Source organism: Artemia franciscana, chromosome 18, assembly GCF_032884065.1.
Source record: "Artemia franciscana chromosome 18, ASM3288406v1, whole genome shotgun sequence".
Classification (NCBI taxonomy): Eukaryota; Metazoa; Arthropoda; class Branchiopoda; order Anostraca; family Artemiidae; genus Artemia; species Artemia franciscana.
The window spans coordinates 25,002,945-25,023,913 of record NC_088880.1 but is presented as its reverse complement, the minus strand read 5'-3'; the positions used below and the strand labels follow the sequence as shown (position 1 = coordinate 25,023,913).

General features: G+C 35.4%; 1 protein-coding gene across 3 annotated transcripts in view; it reads right to left on the bottom strand.

Moving 5' to 3' along the window:
- LOC136038798 (low-density lipoprotein receptor-related protein 1-like) overlaps positions 1–20,969 on the bottom strand; it is a gene marked incomplete at its 5' end in the record, with an annotated part of 269,617 nt that overhangs the window by 118,411 nt on the left and 130,237 nt on the right. For all 3 annotated transcript variants that reach the window (XM_065722181.1, XM_065722182.1, XM_065722179.1), the window contains 2 exon segments: positions 6,078–6,292; positions 11,754–11,959. In XM_065722181.1, coding sequence (XP_065578253.1) covers positions 6,078–6,292; positions 11,754–11,959 — 421 coding nt within the window.

Here is a 20,969-nt window from a genome sequence, read left to right as displayed (position 1 = left end):
ATTGTGTCCATTGTGTCATTTCAATTTCAAAATTATAGAGGGCAAGTTTTACCCTTTCATGGAAAAACAATCATGCATTTAGTTTCGAAAACAATAATGAAAAAATGGCTTCTATCCTACCTTAAATATTGTCAGGGGAAAAAAAAATTAACATTCAAACCATCCTTTTCAAACTAATAGGTCCGGCTTCCTGGGGGGTAGGGTTGACCCCGTACACAAGCGGTCAAAGTTGGTGAGACAAAAACGCTTATATTCGAAAGTAGAATTTATTTATTAATGAATAGGTTTCAACTATTTTACATACAGCCATGACCGTATCCAGGAGGGAAGGGTACCCAGTTTGAACCCCCCCCCCTCTCACAACAAAAATAAAATTGTATGCCTGCCTCGTACAAAAGCGGAAAAACTTTTGCTGCGGTTTGTAGATTTTTTTGGTACACCCCCCCCCCTAACAAAACCATGGATGTGGCCCTGCCTAAAAGCCCATGAAAATACTAAAGCAAAAGAAAATCGCAAAATTAAAGATCAAGAGAGCATACTACGAGGAACCCGTGAAATTAAAAATGTTGAGAATCATTGTTCCAAACAGTCCTATTTTTTTCCCTCCCTTTTTATTTTATTTTTTTTTTTTACTAAATAAACATTAACTTCTGCAGAGTCCCGAGAATTTGGCTCACGCTTTGTTCATATGCTTGTAAGAATCCTACGAAGATAAGTGGAGAGTGGCAGTCAACTAAAAGTCGTGTCCTTGGGTGTTCTTTATTGGAGCCTCATTTTACGAAGTAAAGTCAGATTACTACTAACAACTCACTACAGCAACAAGCCGCCAGAGATCAGCACAGCTGCACACGCTCTTCCCCCATCCCAATCTATTCAAACACTCACTGTTTACCCACTCTTAAGAAGTTCCAATTTCCATTAAATCCTTTCTTACAACCCCTTCCTAATACGCTCGGTGACGACTTGCTTTACGTTTGGCCCGAAATGAATGGTCGAATAGGACGAGCTTTTGTAACCTGTCATACTTCACGGGCAAAACGTGTCATAGCCATCTCAATCTGTCTCTCATTATAGTTCTAGAAAGTGGGTTATTTCGTATTTTTCATGACTATCTACAATAAAAGAAGGAAAAAATAGAATAATGACAACACGAAAATCTTTTGCCGAGATTCTCCTCCCCTCCAATCTATATTAATTGGTGAGAAATCTAAATGAATATAAAGATTAAAACATGAAGGGGTCATATGACTGGTCTAGTCAAAGCGAAAATTTCGGTCAAAGTGATCAAAGAATTGAAAGAGTAGAGCAAAGCCAAGACAGATAGTCTCTGTGAGAGGCAAAGCTGGCATAGGTTTTTCGGAGTTGCGTAAAAAATGATTATTTTCAATTCTTCATGATGGTCTACTACTCTAGGGCAGAACTAAGGAAGATAGGCATGTAGTAAGGGTAATTCAGATGACCGAGGACCAAAATAACCCGGAACAATTCAAGAAAATATAAAAAAATTGTGTTGGACCCGAAAACAATGAGTAAATTGATGCTGCTGAATTCAAGCTATTATCTTTCTGAAAAATGTGTCTGGAAACAGTATTTCTTCTTTTGTCATTCAAGTGGTTGAGTTTCTGCAGAGTCTCGGAAAAGAAAAGACAATAAAATCGTGACTGGCCTACTTCAAAATCTTTGCTTATCGATGAGATCTCAACGCCAGAATTCATTGTACAATAAGGGTTAGTAGCTCCATGAATCAGCTCTTGTAAAAAAGAAGAAAAGAAGTATAACAGAAAAATCTTTCTAAGACTTGAATATTATTTTTACTTATTTATTTTCTTTAAAGAGGGAGGCTTTCAATATACTGAGATGGAGGAGGAGCGTGCGGAGATGTGTTGGTACCAGGTGGCTTGGTGCTGTAGTGTGTTGTTAGTAGTAGTAATAACATTTTTTCTTACTCTGCAGATGCAACAAATGAAAGTAAAACTGCACCCAAGCTAACCGATAGAGAGAGATGAGATCACCCCAATTCTAAAGATACACCCCTGGAGACAAGTTTGGGGTTTCTTAGGGACCCTTTGAACTTTCATATAATAATAGACTATGTTTAAGAAAAATAAATAAAGACACTCTCCTATGTCAATCACTAAGTCTATAATAGTCAAAAACAGTAAACACAAATTAAGGACCCTTTGCGAAATAAACAAAGATACTCATCAATGTCAATCACCAAGTCTATAATAGTCAAAAATAGTAGAAAGAGATTAAGCACCACTTATTCTTGTATTGTGATAAGATAAATTGACTTTATTCAAATATACCTGATCCAATTCAAAGTTTTTACAAGAAAAATATAATGAAAGGTGAAGAAGATAAACAAAATGATGCAATCAAATTGTTAATTATTATAAAGCATAATTTAGAAGTATTAACAACAGCTAAGAGCTCATATGACACTTGTGACGAGGCGAGAAATGCTAAGAGCCAAGAGATCATATGGTATGAGCTCTAACAAAATTCTATGAATCAATAGACTGATTTAAAAAGGAAAATAAGAGGCTTAATGCCGGTCAGGATTTAAAATAAGAGCTCTGAGTCACGATGTCCTTCTAAATATCAAAATTCATTAAAATTCGATCACCCACTCGTAAGTTATAAATACCTAATTTTTTCTAATTTTTCCTCTCCCTATAGCCCCCCAGATGGTCGAATCTGGGAAAACGACTTTATCAAGTCAAATTGTGCAGCTCCCTGACACGCCTACCAATTTTCATCGCCCTAGCACGCCCAGAAGCACCAAACTCGCCAAATCACTGAACCCTCCCCCCAACTCCCACAAAGAGAGCGAATCCAGTAGGATTCTGTCAATCACGTATCAAGGACATTTGTTTATTCTATCCACCAAGCTTCATCCCGATTCCTCCACTCCAAGTATTTTTCCAAGATTCCCCCCTCTAACTCCTCCCAATGTCAAAAGATCTGGTCGGGATTTGAAATAAGAGCTCTGAGACATGAATTCCTTCTAAAAATCAAATTTCATTAAGATCCGATCATATAATCGTAAGATAAAAATACCCCAATTTTCACGTTTTCCAAAAAATCCGGTTTCCCCCTCCAACTCCCCCCAATGTCACAGGATCTGGTCGGAATTTAAAATTAGAGCTTTAAAGCACAAAATCCTTCTAAATATCAAATTTCATTAAGATCTGGTCACTCTTTCGTAAGTTAAAAATACCTCAATTTTCAAAATTACCCCCCCCCCCCTATTCCACCAAAGAGAGCAGATCCGGTTCGGTTATGTCAGTCACGTATCTTAGACAGGTTTCTATTCTTCCCATCCAGTTTCATCCTGATCTCACCACTTTAAGTATTTTCTAAGATTTCCGGCCCCCCTAACTGCCCCCCCCCCCAATTAGGCTTGATCCGGTTGAGATTTAAAATAAGAGATCTGAGTTACGAGGTCCTTCTGAATAAGAAGTTTCATGAAGATCCGATCACTCCTTCGTAAGTTAAAAATACGTCATTTTTTCTTATTTTCAGAATTAACCCCCCCCCCCCCAATAGAGCGGATCCGTTCCAATTATGTAAATCACGTATGTAATACTTCCGATTATTTTACCCACCAAGTTTCATTCCGATCCCTCCAATGTAAGAGTTTTCCATGATTTTAGGTTCCCCCACCCCAAACTTCCCCCAATGTCACCAGATCCGTCAGGATTTAAAATAATTGCTTTGAGACACGATATCCTTCTAAATATCAAATTTCATTGAGATCCGATCATCCGTTCTTAAGTTAAAAATACCTCATTTTTTCTAATTTTTCTAAATTAACCCCTCCCCCAACTACCCCAAAGAGAGCGGATCCGTTCCGTTTATGTCAATCATGTATCCAGGACTTGTTCTTATTTTTCCCACCAAGTTTCATCCCGATCCCTCCACTCTAAGTGTTTTCCAGGTTTTAGGTTTCCCCCTCCCAACTCCCCCCCCCCAATGCCACCAGATCCGGTCGGTTTTAAAATAAGAGCTCTGAGCCACGATATCCTTCTAAATATCAAATTTCATTGAGATCCGATCACTCGTTCGTAAGTTAAAAATACTTAGTTTTTTCTAATTTTTCAGAAATACCCCCCCCCCCCCAACTACCCCAAAGAGAGCGGATCCGTTCCGTTTATGTCAATTATGTATCTAGGACTTGTGTTTATTTTTCCCACCAAGTTTCATCCCTTTCTAATTTTTCAGAAATAACACCCCCCCCCCCAACTACCCCAAAGAGAGCGGATCCGTTCCATTTATGTCAATCATGTATCTAGGACTTGTGTTTATTTTTCCCACCAAGTTTCATCCCGATCCCTCCACTCTAAGTGTTTTCCAAGATTTTAGATTTACCCCCTTCCAACTCCCCCCAATATCATCAGATCCGGTCGGGATTTAAAATAAGAGCTACGAGACACAATATTATTCCAAACATCAAATTTCATTAAGATCCCATCACCCGCTCATAAGTTAAAGATATTTCATTTTTTCTATTATTTACGAATTAACCGGCCAAAGATGCCCCCCCCCCAGATGGTCAAATTGGGAAAATGACTATTTCTATTTTAAGCTGGTCATGTCCCTGATACGCCTGCCAAATTTCATCGTCCTAGCTTACCTGGAAGTGCCTAAAGTAGCAAAACCGGGACCGACAGACCGACAGAATTGGCGATTGCTATATGTCACTTGGTTAATACCAAGTGCCATAAAAAATATCTATAAGCATAGGTGTTAACAAAACCGACCCTTATTTTCAAGCAAAATGGTCATGAAGACCATTTTATGTCCTTACCTATTTTCACGAATAACATTTTAAAACCTCTTATTTTCAAACTTCAAATTTAAAGCTCATTTGGGCTCCATATTTTCTGTCTAACACCAATAAATTATACTTTGTGTACTTCATAGCCCCATACTGCCAATAATAAAAAAAGAAGAAAAGAAGATGATAACAATTTAAGACAATTCATACTCAAGAGTGTATCCATGATTTTGTAGGGGGGGGGGGATTCTTTTCCAAGTTTTTTTTTACACAGAAAAATATTACAAAATGCACCAAAAAGTTGTTTATAAACATTTGTGTTACTTTTTTGCGAGTTAGACAAAAATTAAGATGGGGGGGGGAGATCAGACCTGGTACTCCCCACCCTGGATACGACCTTGGTTGTAATTAATATTTGAGCTTGCATTGGCTCGAAAATTGGCCACAAAAATGAAGAGCATTGGTTAGGTATGTGTGCGTGGGAGAAGGGGCTTTAGCTATAAAAAAAAATATGATGAACAATAATAATGCAGATGGTAGACAATAAGTTCAGTAGCCAATAAAACAACTGCTGGCTTCAATTTGCTCAGTCCAGGCACGCTTCCTGCCTCAGTCCAGTCACCTCAAAAGACATTAGGATTTTCATTATTCTGGATGATATAAGATGGAGTCACCCTAACCTCCACCAAGTTTTGACAAGAAATTTCTATTGGTGTTTTCATAAAGAAACAGTACATACCTATATTTTCAGAAATACATTAATTGTTTTATTGTTCCCTCCCACGAAATTTTCGGAAATTGGTGCCCCTCTCTAGACTCAGAGAACTTAAAGTAAGCACCAACATTAAAACTTAAAACGAACAGAAATTAATACATATATGAGCGGGGTTGTCCCCTCCACAGCACCTCGCTCTTCACACTAAAGTTTTCTAGTACTTTTAAAAAAAGCTTCTTATTGTTCTGATTAAACGACCCTTATGCTTCAGGAGTCGTTCTCAAAGAATTAGGACAAAATTCAAACTTACGTTCTAAATTAAATACAGTTCGTTACGACGAATTGTTTAATATATCATTTATTTTGTGGTTACCATATTATTCTTTTTTGTTTGTAATTTTTCTTTATGAATGTACAATGGTAATAAAAAAAACCTTGTAATGAGACAAGCAAAGAAATAGGAAAAAAGTGCAATCTAATAATCAAATGAACACAAAATAATAATCAGAAGTAAAGTAGGCACTATTTTTGGCTTATTTATCCTAACTTTAAAAAGGGAGAGAAGAAAAAAAGTCTTACCCATGATATGGGTCTAAAGCAATTGCTCTAGGTTCTTGCAAGCCACTGTGAATCAATATCTTTCTGAAACGACCATCCAGCTTAGCTACTTCTATGGTATCAGTCCCTTTGTCACACCAATACAAGTTTTGGCCTATCCAGTCCACAGCAATGCCATCTGGATTTTGGAGGGTTGAAGCAAGAACAGTCTGGATCATAGAACTATTATTTCCAGACTTGAAAAGAAAAAAGAAACAATAATTTGGTAGTTTAGTAAACTGAAAGAATTTTTCATAGTATTTCATTAGCTTCTACAAATTAGCACCACCAGAAAATATCACAAAGAAGGTTGGAGGGCAAGAACTACCCTTTGGAGGGCAAGAACTACCCTTTGGAGGGCAAGAACTACCCTCTGACTTGCTTTACATAGATTTAAATGAGAATATTTCTCATTTTTTTTTCCGGGGGAGGGAGACTGCCACAGACACAGGCATTAAATACTCTGCTAGCGTTCGTGTATCTAGCAATTATTCCACCGAAAACATAAGCCTCAAATGTTTAAAACGGAGTGTAAAAGAATGGGAAGGTAGTGTCATCACAGCAAATCAACAAGCTAATTAGATATAGCATAGGCTAAATTGAAAGAGTCAATTTTATCCGATTCTCGAAGAAGACTAGACCCTACAGAAATTTCACCTTTTTTATAGCTGTCATCCGACTGTCTTCGCTGCTAGTTCCAAAATAAAAGCTTTATAAGATATTTACGTAGGAAATTTCGAATATCACACTGCCTTTCCATGACGATTTTATTTTGTATATAATTTATTGTTTTTAATTGTATTTTAGTATTGCTACTGGTAACGTTCACTACATATGTGACCGCAATATATATTTTGTGAAATTTATCACTGTCTATTAAAAGGATTTATCTCTACTTGAACTTTTATTCATCATAAGAAATTTACGATATTCGGCTTTCGAAAAAAATGCTGTGTTTGGGCGCAAGATTCAATTTTATGTGCCAGTTTCGGAACTTCGAATCTTAGAAGACAGTATGAACTCAATGAGAATACTGCAGGGCTGTTTACTCAATTCAACAGACTCTATAATATCATTATTACGAACTTGTTACAACCCTGAGCCATCTGAATCCAACGTATTGAGCATTCACCCTTCATATCGCCCTGTTTAAAGACAGGTTCAGCTGCAATTGTAACAGAACAAAAGAGATCGTATTTATAGGCTCGCTAAAGCTAGCAAAAAAAAAAAAAAATCTCCATCGTTTTCCATGGCTAGCAAAATAAACAACTTCTGATTTATTATTTCTCCAAGGCTTATGCCAATTATCTTTGACTGTTCACTTAACAAAAATATCTAAACCATAATATATAAACCGCTAAAGAAACCAAAGGAAATTATTATTTTCAAACAATATTTAAAACAGTTTCAGTATAGCTAATATGACATTTACAAAACCTTTAACACATTATGCAGAGTTGAATCAAGCTGTTCAGCTCTGTTTCCTCAGCTCTATTCAGCTCAGAGCTGATTAAGTTCCAGCCGAACTATCAAATAAAAGATCACTAAGTTACATATTTTTGGGATACGTCACACCTTCAATGGAAGGGTATTGCCATCGTTTATTGATTCAACACCTATTCTAAGCTGTTAGCCTTTTGAAATAGACTAAGTTTTGCATTAGGTCAATTTTTATCATCAGAGTAGTTCTTCCCTGGCGCCAGTTTTTAAGTATTGAGCTCTACTTGAAAATAGTAGTTACATTTCCGATTTAAATAACCAAGCAAAAACAAGTTGCCTAATTTTTGGTATTAAACGTGGTATAATTGTCATTTGACAGTGTTTCAAGATGCATTCTATTAGGTTTAGCTTTCTTTATTCACAAACAGAAAAACAATTTGTACAAAATAGATACGCTCCCTTTATGCAAAATAATGACGTTTTTGCTAGCGTGCACCATAAGATACTAGTCCGTTTCATCAGCTCTAATAAAACAATAAGTACCAAAAAACGAATAAAAGAAAAAAAAGGAACAAAAGATCCAAACAACAAACCAGACAGTTTCAACAATATCATTTCAATAACACACCAATACCACAACTCCCCTACCACCCTACCTCTCAGCCACTCCACCACCCTTCCCTCCTGTCACTCCACTTTCCTACCATTGTTTCTCCCTAATCTCAATCATGACAAACTATCAGAACAGCCAAGACAGCCTTCTTTCCACTCGTACCAACCAAAATCAACAATGTATAAGATTCATAAACAAAATGTTTATTCAATTCTCTGTTATAAGATTAGACAGGTATATTTAGATTGATGTAAATAAACACACGTTTTCTTACCTTTCTCTTCAATTACTTTACAGTTTTAAATGGGTGTCAGGCTTCAAATAGGATTGACGCATAGCTTTTCATGGATATACAAATTTTGACTACAGATTGACCCCCCCCTCCAAAAAGAGTGCCAATCAGGATAAAAAAAATGAACCTAAGGGGAAGTGAGAATTTAGCAGTGCAGAAAAACGCAACGCGTTGGGACAAAAAGCGCTGCGAGTGTTCACGAAATTTTACAACCATTGTTGAAATGGGTTTTCCCACGAGATTTCAGCACCGAAACCAGATTATTATGAATAGGTTCCTAACTCCATTACCATTATATGGGATTGAAAATCATTCGAAATATGCAATATTTCACAGAAAATAATGAGAATTTTTTTCTTCAGAAGCGATAGATTGTTTATATTTTCATGGTTATTTCTATTCATTTTAAGTTTCAATATCGCTCTTTACTTACAACAGAATAATTTTGTTTGTACGTGTTTAGGTATGAAGACTATCTTTTGTCACAAAATCTTACTTTAAGTAATTGGTAAGTGTCCGTAACACCCAGCCAACCGCTAATTGAAAAACGACGAAATGATACAATAAGGTGCAAGGGTTTCTCAGGAGTACTTTTTCAATCAAAGCACAGGTGTCGGTTGGCTTTCAGATTCTCATATGAGAACATTTTCTTTTTCTTACTTTTTATTTTTTAAGCCTAAAAGCAAGCGAGCATTGTAGAAATTATAGAAATTGCACATAGTTCGTTATGAAAAGATAACGAATTTTGAACGTAGTTTGATAATAATGCCTTGATGTGTCTCAAACAAGTTTTGTTTCGTTTATCAAGCTTGTTTTGTCTCAACTAGCTTAGACAAGCTGAAATTTTAAGGAACAGTTGATTTGAAGACGAAGGGAGGATGAGAGGAATTGGATCAAACTATGGACAGAACCATTGACAATAACCTATAGGCAGACTATGGCCGAAACAAATGGAAATGTATTTGGAAAATTTCCAATTATTCTTAGGAAGTTTTGAGAACTCAGGGACATAGAAATAGGCTTAAAAATTCATTTTTAAGAAGACCAAGTCACTAAGACTGGGGATAAGTGAAGGTTAAGAGATGATGCTGGGTAACGAGAAGATCGATCAAGTGGATAACCTCATTTTCCTTGGTCAAAATATTGGAAACTACAGCGATGACCGTGGTCAAGTGTGGTTCTGAAACGTGGGCGCTTCGAACGACAAAGGAGGATTTATTAGATGTTTTCCGGAGGAATTGTCCAGGGATTTTTGTAGGTGCCCTTCTGAATGACCGTATTTCAAAAACTAAGCTCTACGGAAAGTGTGGTTCTATTCCAGTTTTTAGGGCTATATTGAGAGTAAGGTTAATATGACTAGGACAAGTTCAGCAGATGAAAGATGGCAGAATGCCAAAGATCACCCTTTTTGTCAACCATCTAGGGTTAAACGAAAAGCAGGTTGTCCCCGAATCGGGTGGAAGGAGGCTGTATGGAAGGAAATAAGGGGTATTGGAACTTCTTTGGAGGATGTAAAGAGGGAGAATTTAAATGAATTGCATTAGAGGAGGAGCGTGTGCAGCTGTGTTGGCCTCAAATGGCTTGGCGCTGTCGTGACTTGTTAGTAGTAGTAGTAGCAGTAGCTGAACTTAACCTAGACACCAAGAATTTTGAGAAGAAACAATAGACTTGGTGGAAACTTATAGACCCACAAAGTTTCATTGAGAGCGGACATTAGTGAGACAAAAGCAGAAAGTATCAATATACTTTAGTTGTTATCCTTTCTTGTGACAACATCACTCAAATGGCATCCAAAAGGCCGAAGTAAACTTTATAGGTAAGTAAACTTCATGTTTAAATAAACTTTATAGATAGCACCAAAGATAATGAAGCGTGGCGGATAAAGAACTAACGCCGAATAAGGATGATGGGGGACACTTCCAAAGATTCAGTTTTGTGTTGAACTTCTAAAGAAAATAGTACAATAAGTGGTTCAAGCACTAAACTATCATTCAAATTTTGACAACTAAACTTCAGTTTTGACTTTAATAGTTTTCAGTTTATAGTTATTTTTTTCTTTTATATAGTTTTTTTTATATTTTTATAGTTTTTTTTTTTATATTTTTCATGTTATTTTGTATGTACGCTTTTGAGGTAGAATTTTTCAACCACTTCAACTGTGAAACTGAATTACTTACAAATCTTAATTTTTCAACTCCGTTTCAATCTTTGGCCTAAATTATTAAATCGTTTTATTTTGTGACAGTAGGTTTTTTTTTGTAATGCTTTTTCTACTTCCTTGTATTTGTCATGTGTAAGCTAAATTTTAACTTATCTAAATTTTAATATTAGTTTAACAGGAATAATTATTTGTTTTCTTATTTTATGGAGGTTAAACGAATAGTGTAGTATTTATAATATATTTTGGAATACCCTACTAATCTTCCAATTTTAAATTCCTTATTGCGTAGTCAATATACAAAATAAGAAAATTTCCTAATACCATATAAATCTGCCCTCTCTTTCTTTTATTAGTTTAGCAGAATCAAGAAGGCAAATAATAAGCCTAAAGCGAAAAGGGGAATCTAACCAAACTTTTTACATTCCGTCGGGGAAGTTTTTCTTTTCTGTTAATAAAGTAGAATGAGGACATAAAAAGGAAAGATGGTTGGTCAGGATTTTATTGGGCTTGATTTCCTCTTTTCTGACACCAAGGATTATAGCGATCGATGTTCATCCATTTTTCCAGTAATTTATACATCACCGAAAATCCTTTAGTGTCAGAAAGGACAATATTGAGTATCTGGGCCTCTAATGAGAAAAGTTTTTCTTGTTTTAAGATAGGAATGGGTTTATTCATAAACAATAAATACAACACGACCCGTAGCCAATCTTATTTGATATAATATTAATTGATATTGTATCCCTGATAATGTTGACGGGTTTACAGTAATGACAAATTTTGTCTTCATATTAAATTTGCTTTGGTTGAAAAACACATTCTTTACGATATAAAAAATGAAACACCACATCCAGCTTTCTAGCATGAGATAAACAAACTAAGAAGAATTAAGAACAAAGCAAAAAGAAAAATCAATATCTAATGGCAACTGTCAAATTAATATTAGACATGAGGGAGTTCCAAACATACTATTTGGCTAAAGTGTTGATCTTATAAATCTGTTTTATATCTTATAATTAATATATAGGTTAATAATAATTTTTAAATTGGTCAATTATTAAGTATCAATTATTAATACAAATATCAATTAATTATTTATACATAAATATAATATAATTAATATAAAATAAAAAATAAATATATAAACAATACCTCTGTTTTATTATAAACACCACACATCCTCTTAATGCTGGATCCAAGAGCAGTGACATCTGACCAATATACACATTTGTTTTTATAAAGGTAGTCTAGTGCCACTGCATTTGTTAGATTTTGGGCAAGCACAGAGCCACTGTGTCCATCCAAATCAATTTCACGTATGTAGTAACGATTTGAAAATATTATTGCAGGTTTCTCCGCTAAAAAAAAATACAGCATGACAGACAAACTAGAACTTGTCGAGTACTTGGGTAGTAAGTACTTCGCTCCACACTGAAAGAGTGATTTTTATTCTCAATTTATGGCGCGAGGAGACAGAACTACAAAGATGGGGCATACAAAACAAAGAAAACACACACACACACGCAACACTAGAATTAAAAATAGAAAAAAGATACTTAACCCCACTTTACAACATCTCAAGTGAAGCACTATGGCGCAATACGTAACATCATTTAGATCTAGTGAGCATCGGAAACGACTTATTCGTCTCCACCTTGAAGGGATCTATTTTTTGTATCTTTTTGAGGGATATACCTCATCCACGGAGGAAGACTCAAAACCTTTTTTTCACACTTGGAGAACAACGTACGCAGTTGCACCAATTCAAAAGAATACAAGGGGGTGGGGCGGGCTAAATCTATTTTTCAAAATCTAGTGGGGAGGGGATGTGTCTTTCATTTTTCAATGAAAATACCAAAAAGGCATATATCAACGAAGACGTAAAAGGGGGTATTTCTAAAAATCTAGGGGTGAAGTCTAGTAGCCCTCCCCAACCCCAGGCAACTGACGCCTCTTATCGAATGAACTGCGCATGAAGTCCTTTTAGTTAGAACGATCCAAAAAGGAGGAGTTTCCAGACGCGAGGCATTATAAACCACCATAAAGCCTTGCAGGGACGTACGCAAGAGGGGGATTGTGGCCAAAGATTTTATCAATATCCTAAATTTTTCCCAGTTTCTGGGTATTTCTTATCGGTTATCAAATAAAATCTGTTTTTCTACCATTCCCTACCCCCTTTCTTGAAAAAAAATTTGTGCATGTGCCTGAGGCCTTGCAAGGACAAGGGAGGTGTATAAACGCTTAAAATCAAGCCAGCTCGTCATACCCTTTACATTCTTTATCAGAAAAATTAAGACAATTAATTTATGGACAAATTTAATATTTGAAACGATCAATAGCCTGAGATATTTAAGCTGTTCCGAAGAAGCAGCCTCAGAGGCTCAGTGTCATAAAGCTAGCGGTAGCCGAATCCAGGTCTTTATCTTTACGGCCAATTGCTTATAACATCAGTTTCCTAGGGTTGGAAGGCAAACCAAACTTCTTATGTTTAGCGCTAAAAAATACAATGACGAGCTTCAATCTGCGCATCGTGCCTGCCAGTATTAAGATGTCACCAGCATAAATTACTGCTGGTGACATCTTAATACTGTCACCAGCAGTAATTTATGCTGGTGACAGTATTAAGTCTGCTATAGTCCAAAAATGTTGCTGTTTAACAGCAGAAACGATTTCATTTTTCCCTGCTGTAAACCTTTACGTGCAAGTGTCACTTCAGGAAAACGCTAAGACTTACCTCGTGCGGCACCTTGATTTTGCCTCTCAGATTGCAGTACATTTAAAAAAAACACAAACAGATTGATTAATGCCACACTTAGAAGCAAAAAATAGACTTTCTTTCCAAATGCCAGAATCAAAGGCTGCTTGAACGTCAAGTTTCGCAGAGTCATGTTTCATCGGAATAGTTAAGTTGAGCACGAAGTCTGCAATGTGGCACAGTGTGCATATGGTTATTTCATAGAACAATAGTCAAAGAAATAACAAAATTACTCCCTTAGTTTTTGAAAAATGTGTTTTTTGTGTGTTTAAAGATGCATTTAAAGAAGCCTAATCAACTTACAAACGGTATTTTTTGTTTAAAAGGTATAACCAACATTTGATTTTGTATTTTGAGTGGGAGTTTGACTAGTGGAAATGTGGTTCAATCCTACTTTTGGCTAAAGACGGTGGTTTGCTAAAAATCCTGATTTCTTGTCACCCGTCTGGTGCAAGATGAAGAGCGATTCCTCATCAATTGAAGCGGGCGAGGTCATAAGAAAGAATTAACCTTTTTCGGAAAACGGCTATTGCCATTACAGTGAATTGGTTTGCGGGCTAAATGATTCAATTTTTGCAAGCATTAAATATGATCTAAAGACAATCGAATTAATTTTTGAATAAAATAACTATTATAGCCACTTTCCCCCTGTCAATAGGGCCAAATTTCAGAGTTACCTCCGATACTTGCAACACAGAGCGAACACTATATTATGAGTGAACAGAAGCAAATTGAAAACTAACTTAAAATGTGATGATTTTAACACTAACTTGAATGAGAGGATTATTATCAGTAGCTCATTATTTTACTAGTTTCAGAACCCTAACTGATTAGATAGTGACAAGGAGCCCAAGCAGTTTACAGCATATCGGTGCGACAGTTAATGACAGGCATGAAGACCAGCTAGTCGGGTCTTTCCATTGATTTTAAATTCTCGTTAACGGGCTTGAACTCGTTCTTTACTACGTTGCGGCGGATATAGCAACTATGATTAAGTATGAACGTTATCAGGCCAACTAAGCCCGAATTGAATACTCTTTAGCTGACGTAACACGGGTATATGGTGAGTATACGGGTATATGGTTCATGCTGCATATATAATCAACGCAGTAATTTAGCTCATTTTTAAATTTAATAATGAGAAATGAATAAATGAAATTTTTCTTTTGATTGTTTCATGATTTTTAGTTCAGTCAGGAATGCTATACGTACGAGGAGATATAACTTAATCCATCATAAAATTACAAATCAAACCAAAAATACCAATTAAAACTAACTTGATTGACATTAACACTATATATGGAGCATTTTAGCATGATGTCATGACGTTATATACAATGTCATAGACAATAAGACGGAAATGATAAAATAAGTACTTTTGTTAAAAATTATTTTAATGCTATCAAGACGACTACTATAAAGAGTAAATAGACATGAACAGTTACTTTAAAATAAGCAACATATCTCTACGAACTTACGGCAGCCTACTAGCCTTGGAAGAAAAAAAAGACACAGATCACTTCTACCCAAGGATGTATACAAGGGGTTAATGGTTTTGTGCCCCCCCTCCAATATTTGTTTGACTCACGAAAAAGCAACAAAGATAGATACATATAAACTAAATTTTCATATGCTTTGTGAACTGTTTTTGTAAACCCTCCACCCCAAACGAAAATACACTCCAGAACAAAAGTCCTGGACATGACCTTTCTGCTACCCAAGCAAAAAAACAATTTTCCTTGTTTTTGAATATGGGATCGGGGGCTCAAAATCTCCGGTTTAGTTTCAGACCATGGTGACACCAATGGTGCATTTTCATCTTCTGTCAGTTTCGAACAGTTTCAATATCTTTTTAAAGTTCATGAAAATTTCCTTCCGAAATGAACTTGAATTATTAATGTAAACCTATGTTGTATTATGTTGTATCACTCCTGAATTACCCTTGGTACTTAAATGATAAGAATATAGTGCTTTATAGGAACATATTTGGGCTATATGTTTGCACATTAAGAGAGAGGGGGTAAAGTACAGCAGGCCTGCATGCCTAATACGTTAGGCACACTCATTCTGCATATTATGAAGTAAATTTTTTCTAGCTTCAAAGTGTCCGAATACTTTACCCCCGCCCCCCTAATGTGAAAATATATAGCACAAATTATACATTTCCGATCTATTCTGTCAATTCTCTTTGTATTGTCTCACGCTAGGCTGAAAGAAAATAACAAAAAAAAAACTAGTTCTACAATGCGTCAATGAACAAACAACTTGAGTGGTCAGGGCTATATCATACAATTATCTTACCTTTTAACAATTTTTTCTTTCCGTACATTTTTCAAAAACGTGTTTTTTAACCTTTGGTTACTAAGGACTGCGATCCGCACTTCATTAGGCTACAGCTGCTGATAAAACCGTGATAATTATAAACCCAAACAAATGAAATGTATATCACTAGCCTAATAATAGATTGCTGAAAACATTTTTATTGCACTACTAATAACGCTGTCTATTTGCATTGTTATTTTCCAAGTACGTGTCATCAGTCAGCAAAGATAAAGAATACAACTTATCTCATTCTCGTTCCCCTCTATGGGATTCATTTCATTTCGAATTCAGCATTGATACTATTATGAATATAATGGGCATGTTGTAGTAAACATGTCTAACCTAAGGTAAGATTAATATTCTCATTTTATCTGTATACACAGGAAAAACGCAATTAGGTGGTGTTAGTTTCAAATCAAAATATCGGCGTCATTTGACCTAGGCACCCGAACAATTTATTGCAAATTTCATATCAGGTGGGGAGAAGAAAACCTTAAGTGGGTTTTCCTACTATATATAGTATTATGTTAGAAAAATTCATCTGACCAGAAGTGGTTCAATTTATAGAAAACAGTACATCTAAGGATTTGAATGTATCAAACGCTATACATACTAACAATCAAACAGTTCGTGGTAACGAACTGTAGTAAGGAGCGACCCGCCTCAATAGTAATCAAAACTTTTTCATCAAGTTTAGTCTTACCCATCAAAAGTTACGAGCCTGAGAAAATTCGCGTTATTTTATAAAATAGGGGGAAACACCCCCTAAAAGTCATAGAATCTTAACGAAAATCACAACATCAGATTCAGCGTATCAGAGAACCCTACTGTAGAAGTTTCAAGCTCCTATCTACAAAAATGTGGAATTTTATATTTTTTGCCAGAAGGCAAATCACGGATGCGTGTTTATTTGTTTGTTTGTTTTTTTGTTTTTTTCCCAGGGGTGATCGTATCGACCCAGTTGTCCTAGAATGTTGCGAGAGAGCTCATTCTAACGGAAATGAAAAGTTCTAGTGCCTTTATAAGTGACCAAAAAAATTGGAGGGCACCTAGGCCCCCTCCCACGCTAATTATTTTCCCAAAGTCAACGGATCAAAATTCTGAGATAGCCATTTTATTCAGCGTAGTCGAAAAACCTTATAACTATGTCTTTGGGGACGACTTACTCCCCCACAGTCCCCGTGGGAGGGGTTACAAGTTCAAAACTTTGACCAGTGCTTACATACAGTAATGGTTATTGGGAAGTGTACAGGCGTTTTCAGGAGGATTTTTGGTTGGAGGCAGGGGTTGAGAAGAGGGGGATATGCTGGGGGAACTTTCCATCGAGGAATTTGTCATGGGGGAAGAAAATTTCCATGAAGGGAGCGCAGGATTTACTAGCATTGCTTAAAAAAAAACAATGAAAAAATAAATATGAAAAATGTTTTTTTCAGCTGGAAATAAGCAGCAGGATTAAAACTTAAAACGAACAGGAATTATTACCCATAAAAGGGCTCACCTCCTCCTAATACCTCGCTCTTTTACGCTAAAGTATTTTTAGTAATTTCAACTATTTATTCTGCGGCTTTTGTGATTCAGGGGTCATTCTTAATGAATTTGGACAAAATTTAAGATTTAGTGTAAAGAGCGAGGCACTGACGAGGGGGCGAACCCCCTCATATATCTAATAAAAACATGAGAATAAAAAAGTTCTTTACGTAAGCTAATTTATAAGTTACGTATATCTTTTACTTATAAAAAGATTCGTAAAAAATTAAAGGTTCTAGTTGCCTTTTTAATTAACCGAAAATCGGAGGGCAACTAGGCTTCCTCCCCCGTTCTTTCTTTCTCAAAATCATTCGATCAAAATTATGAGAAAGCCATTTAGCCAAAAAAAAAAAATAAATATACAAATTTCGTTTTAATTATTCCTCTGCGGAGAGCCAAAGTCAAAACATGCATTGATTCAAAAACGTTCAGAAATAAAAAAAACAAGTTTTTTAAATGAAAGTAAGGAGCGACATTAAAACTTAAAACGAACAGAAATTACTCCGTATATGAAAGGGGCTTTTCCTTCTCAACGCCTCGCTCTTTACGCTACAGTTTTTTTTACTGTTTTAAAATGTAGAGTTAAGAGAAAGAGTCAAACTTTAGCGTAAAGAACGGGGCATTGAGAAGGAAAAACCCCTTTCATATACGGAGTAATTTCTGTTCGTTTTAAGTTTTAATGTCGCTCCTTACTTTCATTTAAAAAACTTGTTTTATTTTATTTAATATGACAGAAATATCAAACAGTTCGTGTTAACAAACTGTAGTAAGGAGCGACCCGACTCAATAGTAACCAAAACTCTAGAACTAAACGGAATTTTTATAACAATAGTTACATAAAAAGAATTGCATTTTAATGCTGATTTTAAATACATAAGTTTCATCAAGTTTAGTCTTGCTTATCAAAAGTTACGAGCCTGAGAAAATTTGCCTTATTTTAGAAAATAGGGGGAAACATACCCTAAAAATCATAGAATCTTAATGAAAATAACACAATAAGATTCATCCTATCAGAAAGCCCCACTGTAGAAGTTTCAAGCTCCTATCTAAAAAAATTTTGAATTTTGTATTTTTTGCCAGAAGACGGATCACGGATGCGTGTTTATTATTTTTTTTTTCAGGGGTGATCGTATAGACCCAGTTGTCCTAGAATGTCGCGAGAGGGCTCATTCTAACGGAAATTAAAAGTTCTAGTGCTCTTTTTAAGTGACCAAAAAAATTGGAGGGCACTTACATTATCTCTAAATTTGCCGGATCAAAATTTTGGGATAGCCATTCTCTTCTGCTGAGTCGAAAACCTAATAACTATATCTTTGGGGACGACTTAATCCCCCACAGTCCCCGGGGGAGGGGCTGCAAGTTACAAACTTTGACCATTGTTTACATATAGTAATGGTTATTATGAAGTGTGCAGACGTTTTCAGAGGGACTTTTTCGCGTTGGCAGGGGGGTGGGTTGGGTGGAGGGGGTTGTGTGGGAGGATCTTTCCATGGAGGAGTTTATCATGAGAGAAAAGAATTTCCATGAAGGAGGCACAAGATTTTCTATCATTATTAAAAAAAAACAATGAGAAAATAAATACATTTTTTTTGCGACTGGAAATAATGATCAGCATTAAAACTTAAAAGGAAAATAGTACATTACCCATACAAGGGTTCGTCTCCTCCACAATGCCTTGCTCTTTACGCTAAACTATTTTTAGTATTTTCAACTATTTATTCTACGGTCTTTGCGATTCGGGGGTCATTCTTAAGATTTGGGACAAAATTCAAGCTTAATTGTAAAGGGCGAGATATTGACAAAATTTAAATTTCATTTTATTTATTCATGTGCGGTGACCCAAAACCAAAACGTGCATTAATTCAAAAACGTACAGAAATCAAATAAAAAACAAAAAAAAGTTTTTTTTTAACTGCAATTAAAGAGCGATGTTGAATCTTAAAACGAACAGAAATTATTCCTTACATGAAAGGGGTTGTCCCCTCCTCAAAGCCTCGCTCTTTACGCTAAAGTTTTTTTTTTATTGTTTTCAAAAGTAGAGTCGAGACAAAGAGTCACACTTTAGCGTAAAGAGCGAGGCGTTGAGGAGGGGACAACCCCTTTCAAACTCAGAATAATTTCTGTTCGTTTTAGGTTCTAATGTCGCTCCTTACTTGCATTTCAAAAACTTGTTTTGTTTTTTATAATAGAATAAAGGATGTTCAGCGGAAATGCTACCAATTTTACTCTTGTCGATTATGTTTAGTTTTTCAAGGACAAAATTAACCTGCAGAATCTTATTTTCAAAACCTTGTTCTTTGTTAAGTTTGTATTTGTATTACAGAATACTTTTAGTTTGCAAAATATTATATTCGGGACCCTTTAGATGTTGGAATTTGTTAGAGTGGGATGTTCTTAACAAGAGTTTCAACCGTTTGTTTTGTCAGAAAGGACAGTTGAGTATCAAGGACCCCCAATGAGCAAAAGCAAACTTTAGCTCTTATAAATTAGCCCTTAAAACTATTATAAATAGCCCTTATATACAAAAGTTAAGCTTTGTTTTCGCTTTATAATTTTATTTTTTTATATTCAAACATACAAACAAAAGATTATGAACACCAAAAGACAATATGGTGAAGCAAATAGTGATTCTATTTCTTTTTGCTTAGATAATATTTCACTCTTTCGCTGACCTTTTCACTTTCGAACAGTTCGTAGTAACTTATTAAATGAATGAAATTATTTGAAAAAATTATTGAAATTATTAAAAAAAGATGGAAAACATCCCCCCAAAAGGGGATGGGATCTCGATGAAAATTACAACCTCCAATTTGGAATATTAAGAGCAACCCCTATAGAGAAAATACGAATTTTCAAGAGTTTTAATAATTCTGTATTTCTTTTCTTCTTTAGAAGTTTATTTTTCTTTCTGGTTTTAGTCTTCTTTCTTTTTTATCCCTCTCCTTATATGTACTCTCGTAAGTGGGCAAAATTCTTTTTTCTTGTTTTTCTGATTCTATTCTACTATTCTACTCCCCTATTCTACTCACACATCCCACATCCCCCTGCAGTTTTTAAGAAGTTCTATTGTTTGAATAGTTAAGTGTACGATTATGAAACGAGAAATAGTGATGATATAGCAATTGAGTCAACAGGTACAATTAGATCAGCATTTAAGTAAGGTACATGGGTCTGCTTATTTGCAAAAAAAAGTTGCCTGTGAGTATTAGGATGGCTGAACACCTGCTTTCAAATAAGAAAAAAAAAATAAAAGATCATTTGTTAAAAGTAATTAATTTTTTTTATGGGTGGAGGATGGCTGGGAAGGGGTCTGTGGAGTGTGGTATAGGGCGATTTTCGGGGCTGTTTTATGTTTTTTTTTGTTGAACGGTTAACTATTGTGTTTTTTTTTCTTAAATAAGAGAGATTGATTTGAAGTTTAAGTTGATTGTGCCTATGTTTTGATTTACAATGGAATATATATTTTTACTTGTTATTGCCGTACGTCAACAAAACTGTAAAGTTTTTCTTAGTACGGCAAGTTTTTTATGGTTTTAAAAAGTAGAGCTGAGAGAAAGAGTCAAATTTTAGCGTAAAGAGCGGGGTGTTGATGAGGAAGCAGCCCCTTTCATATACGAAGTAATTTCTATTCGTTTTAAGTTTTAATGTCGCTCCTTACTTTCAGTTAAAAAACTTGTTTTTTTTATTTAATATACATTTTAAGTTGAATCAGAAATAAACTGAGTTTTTATAAAACTCAAATCACTTTCGTCTCAAAAATCTAA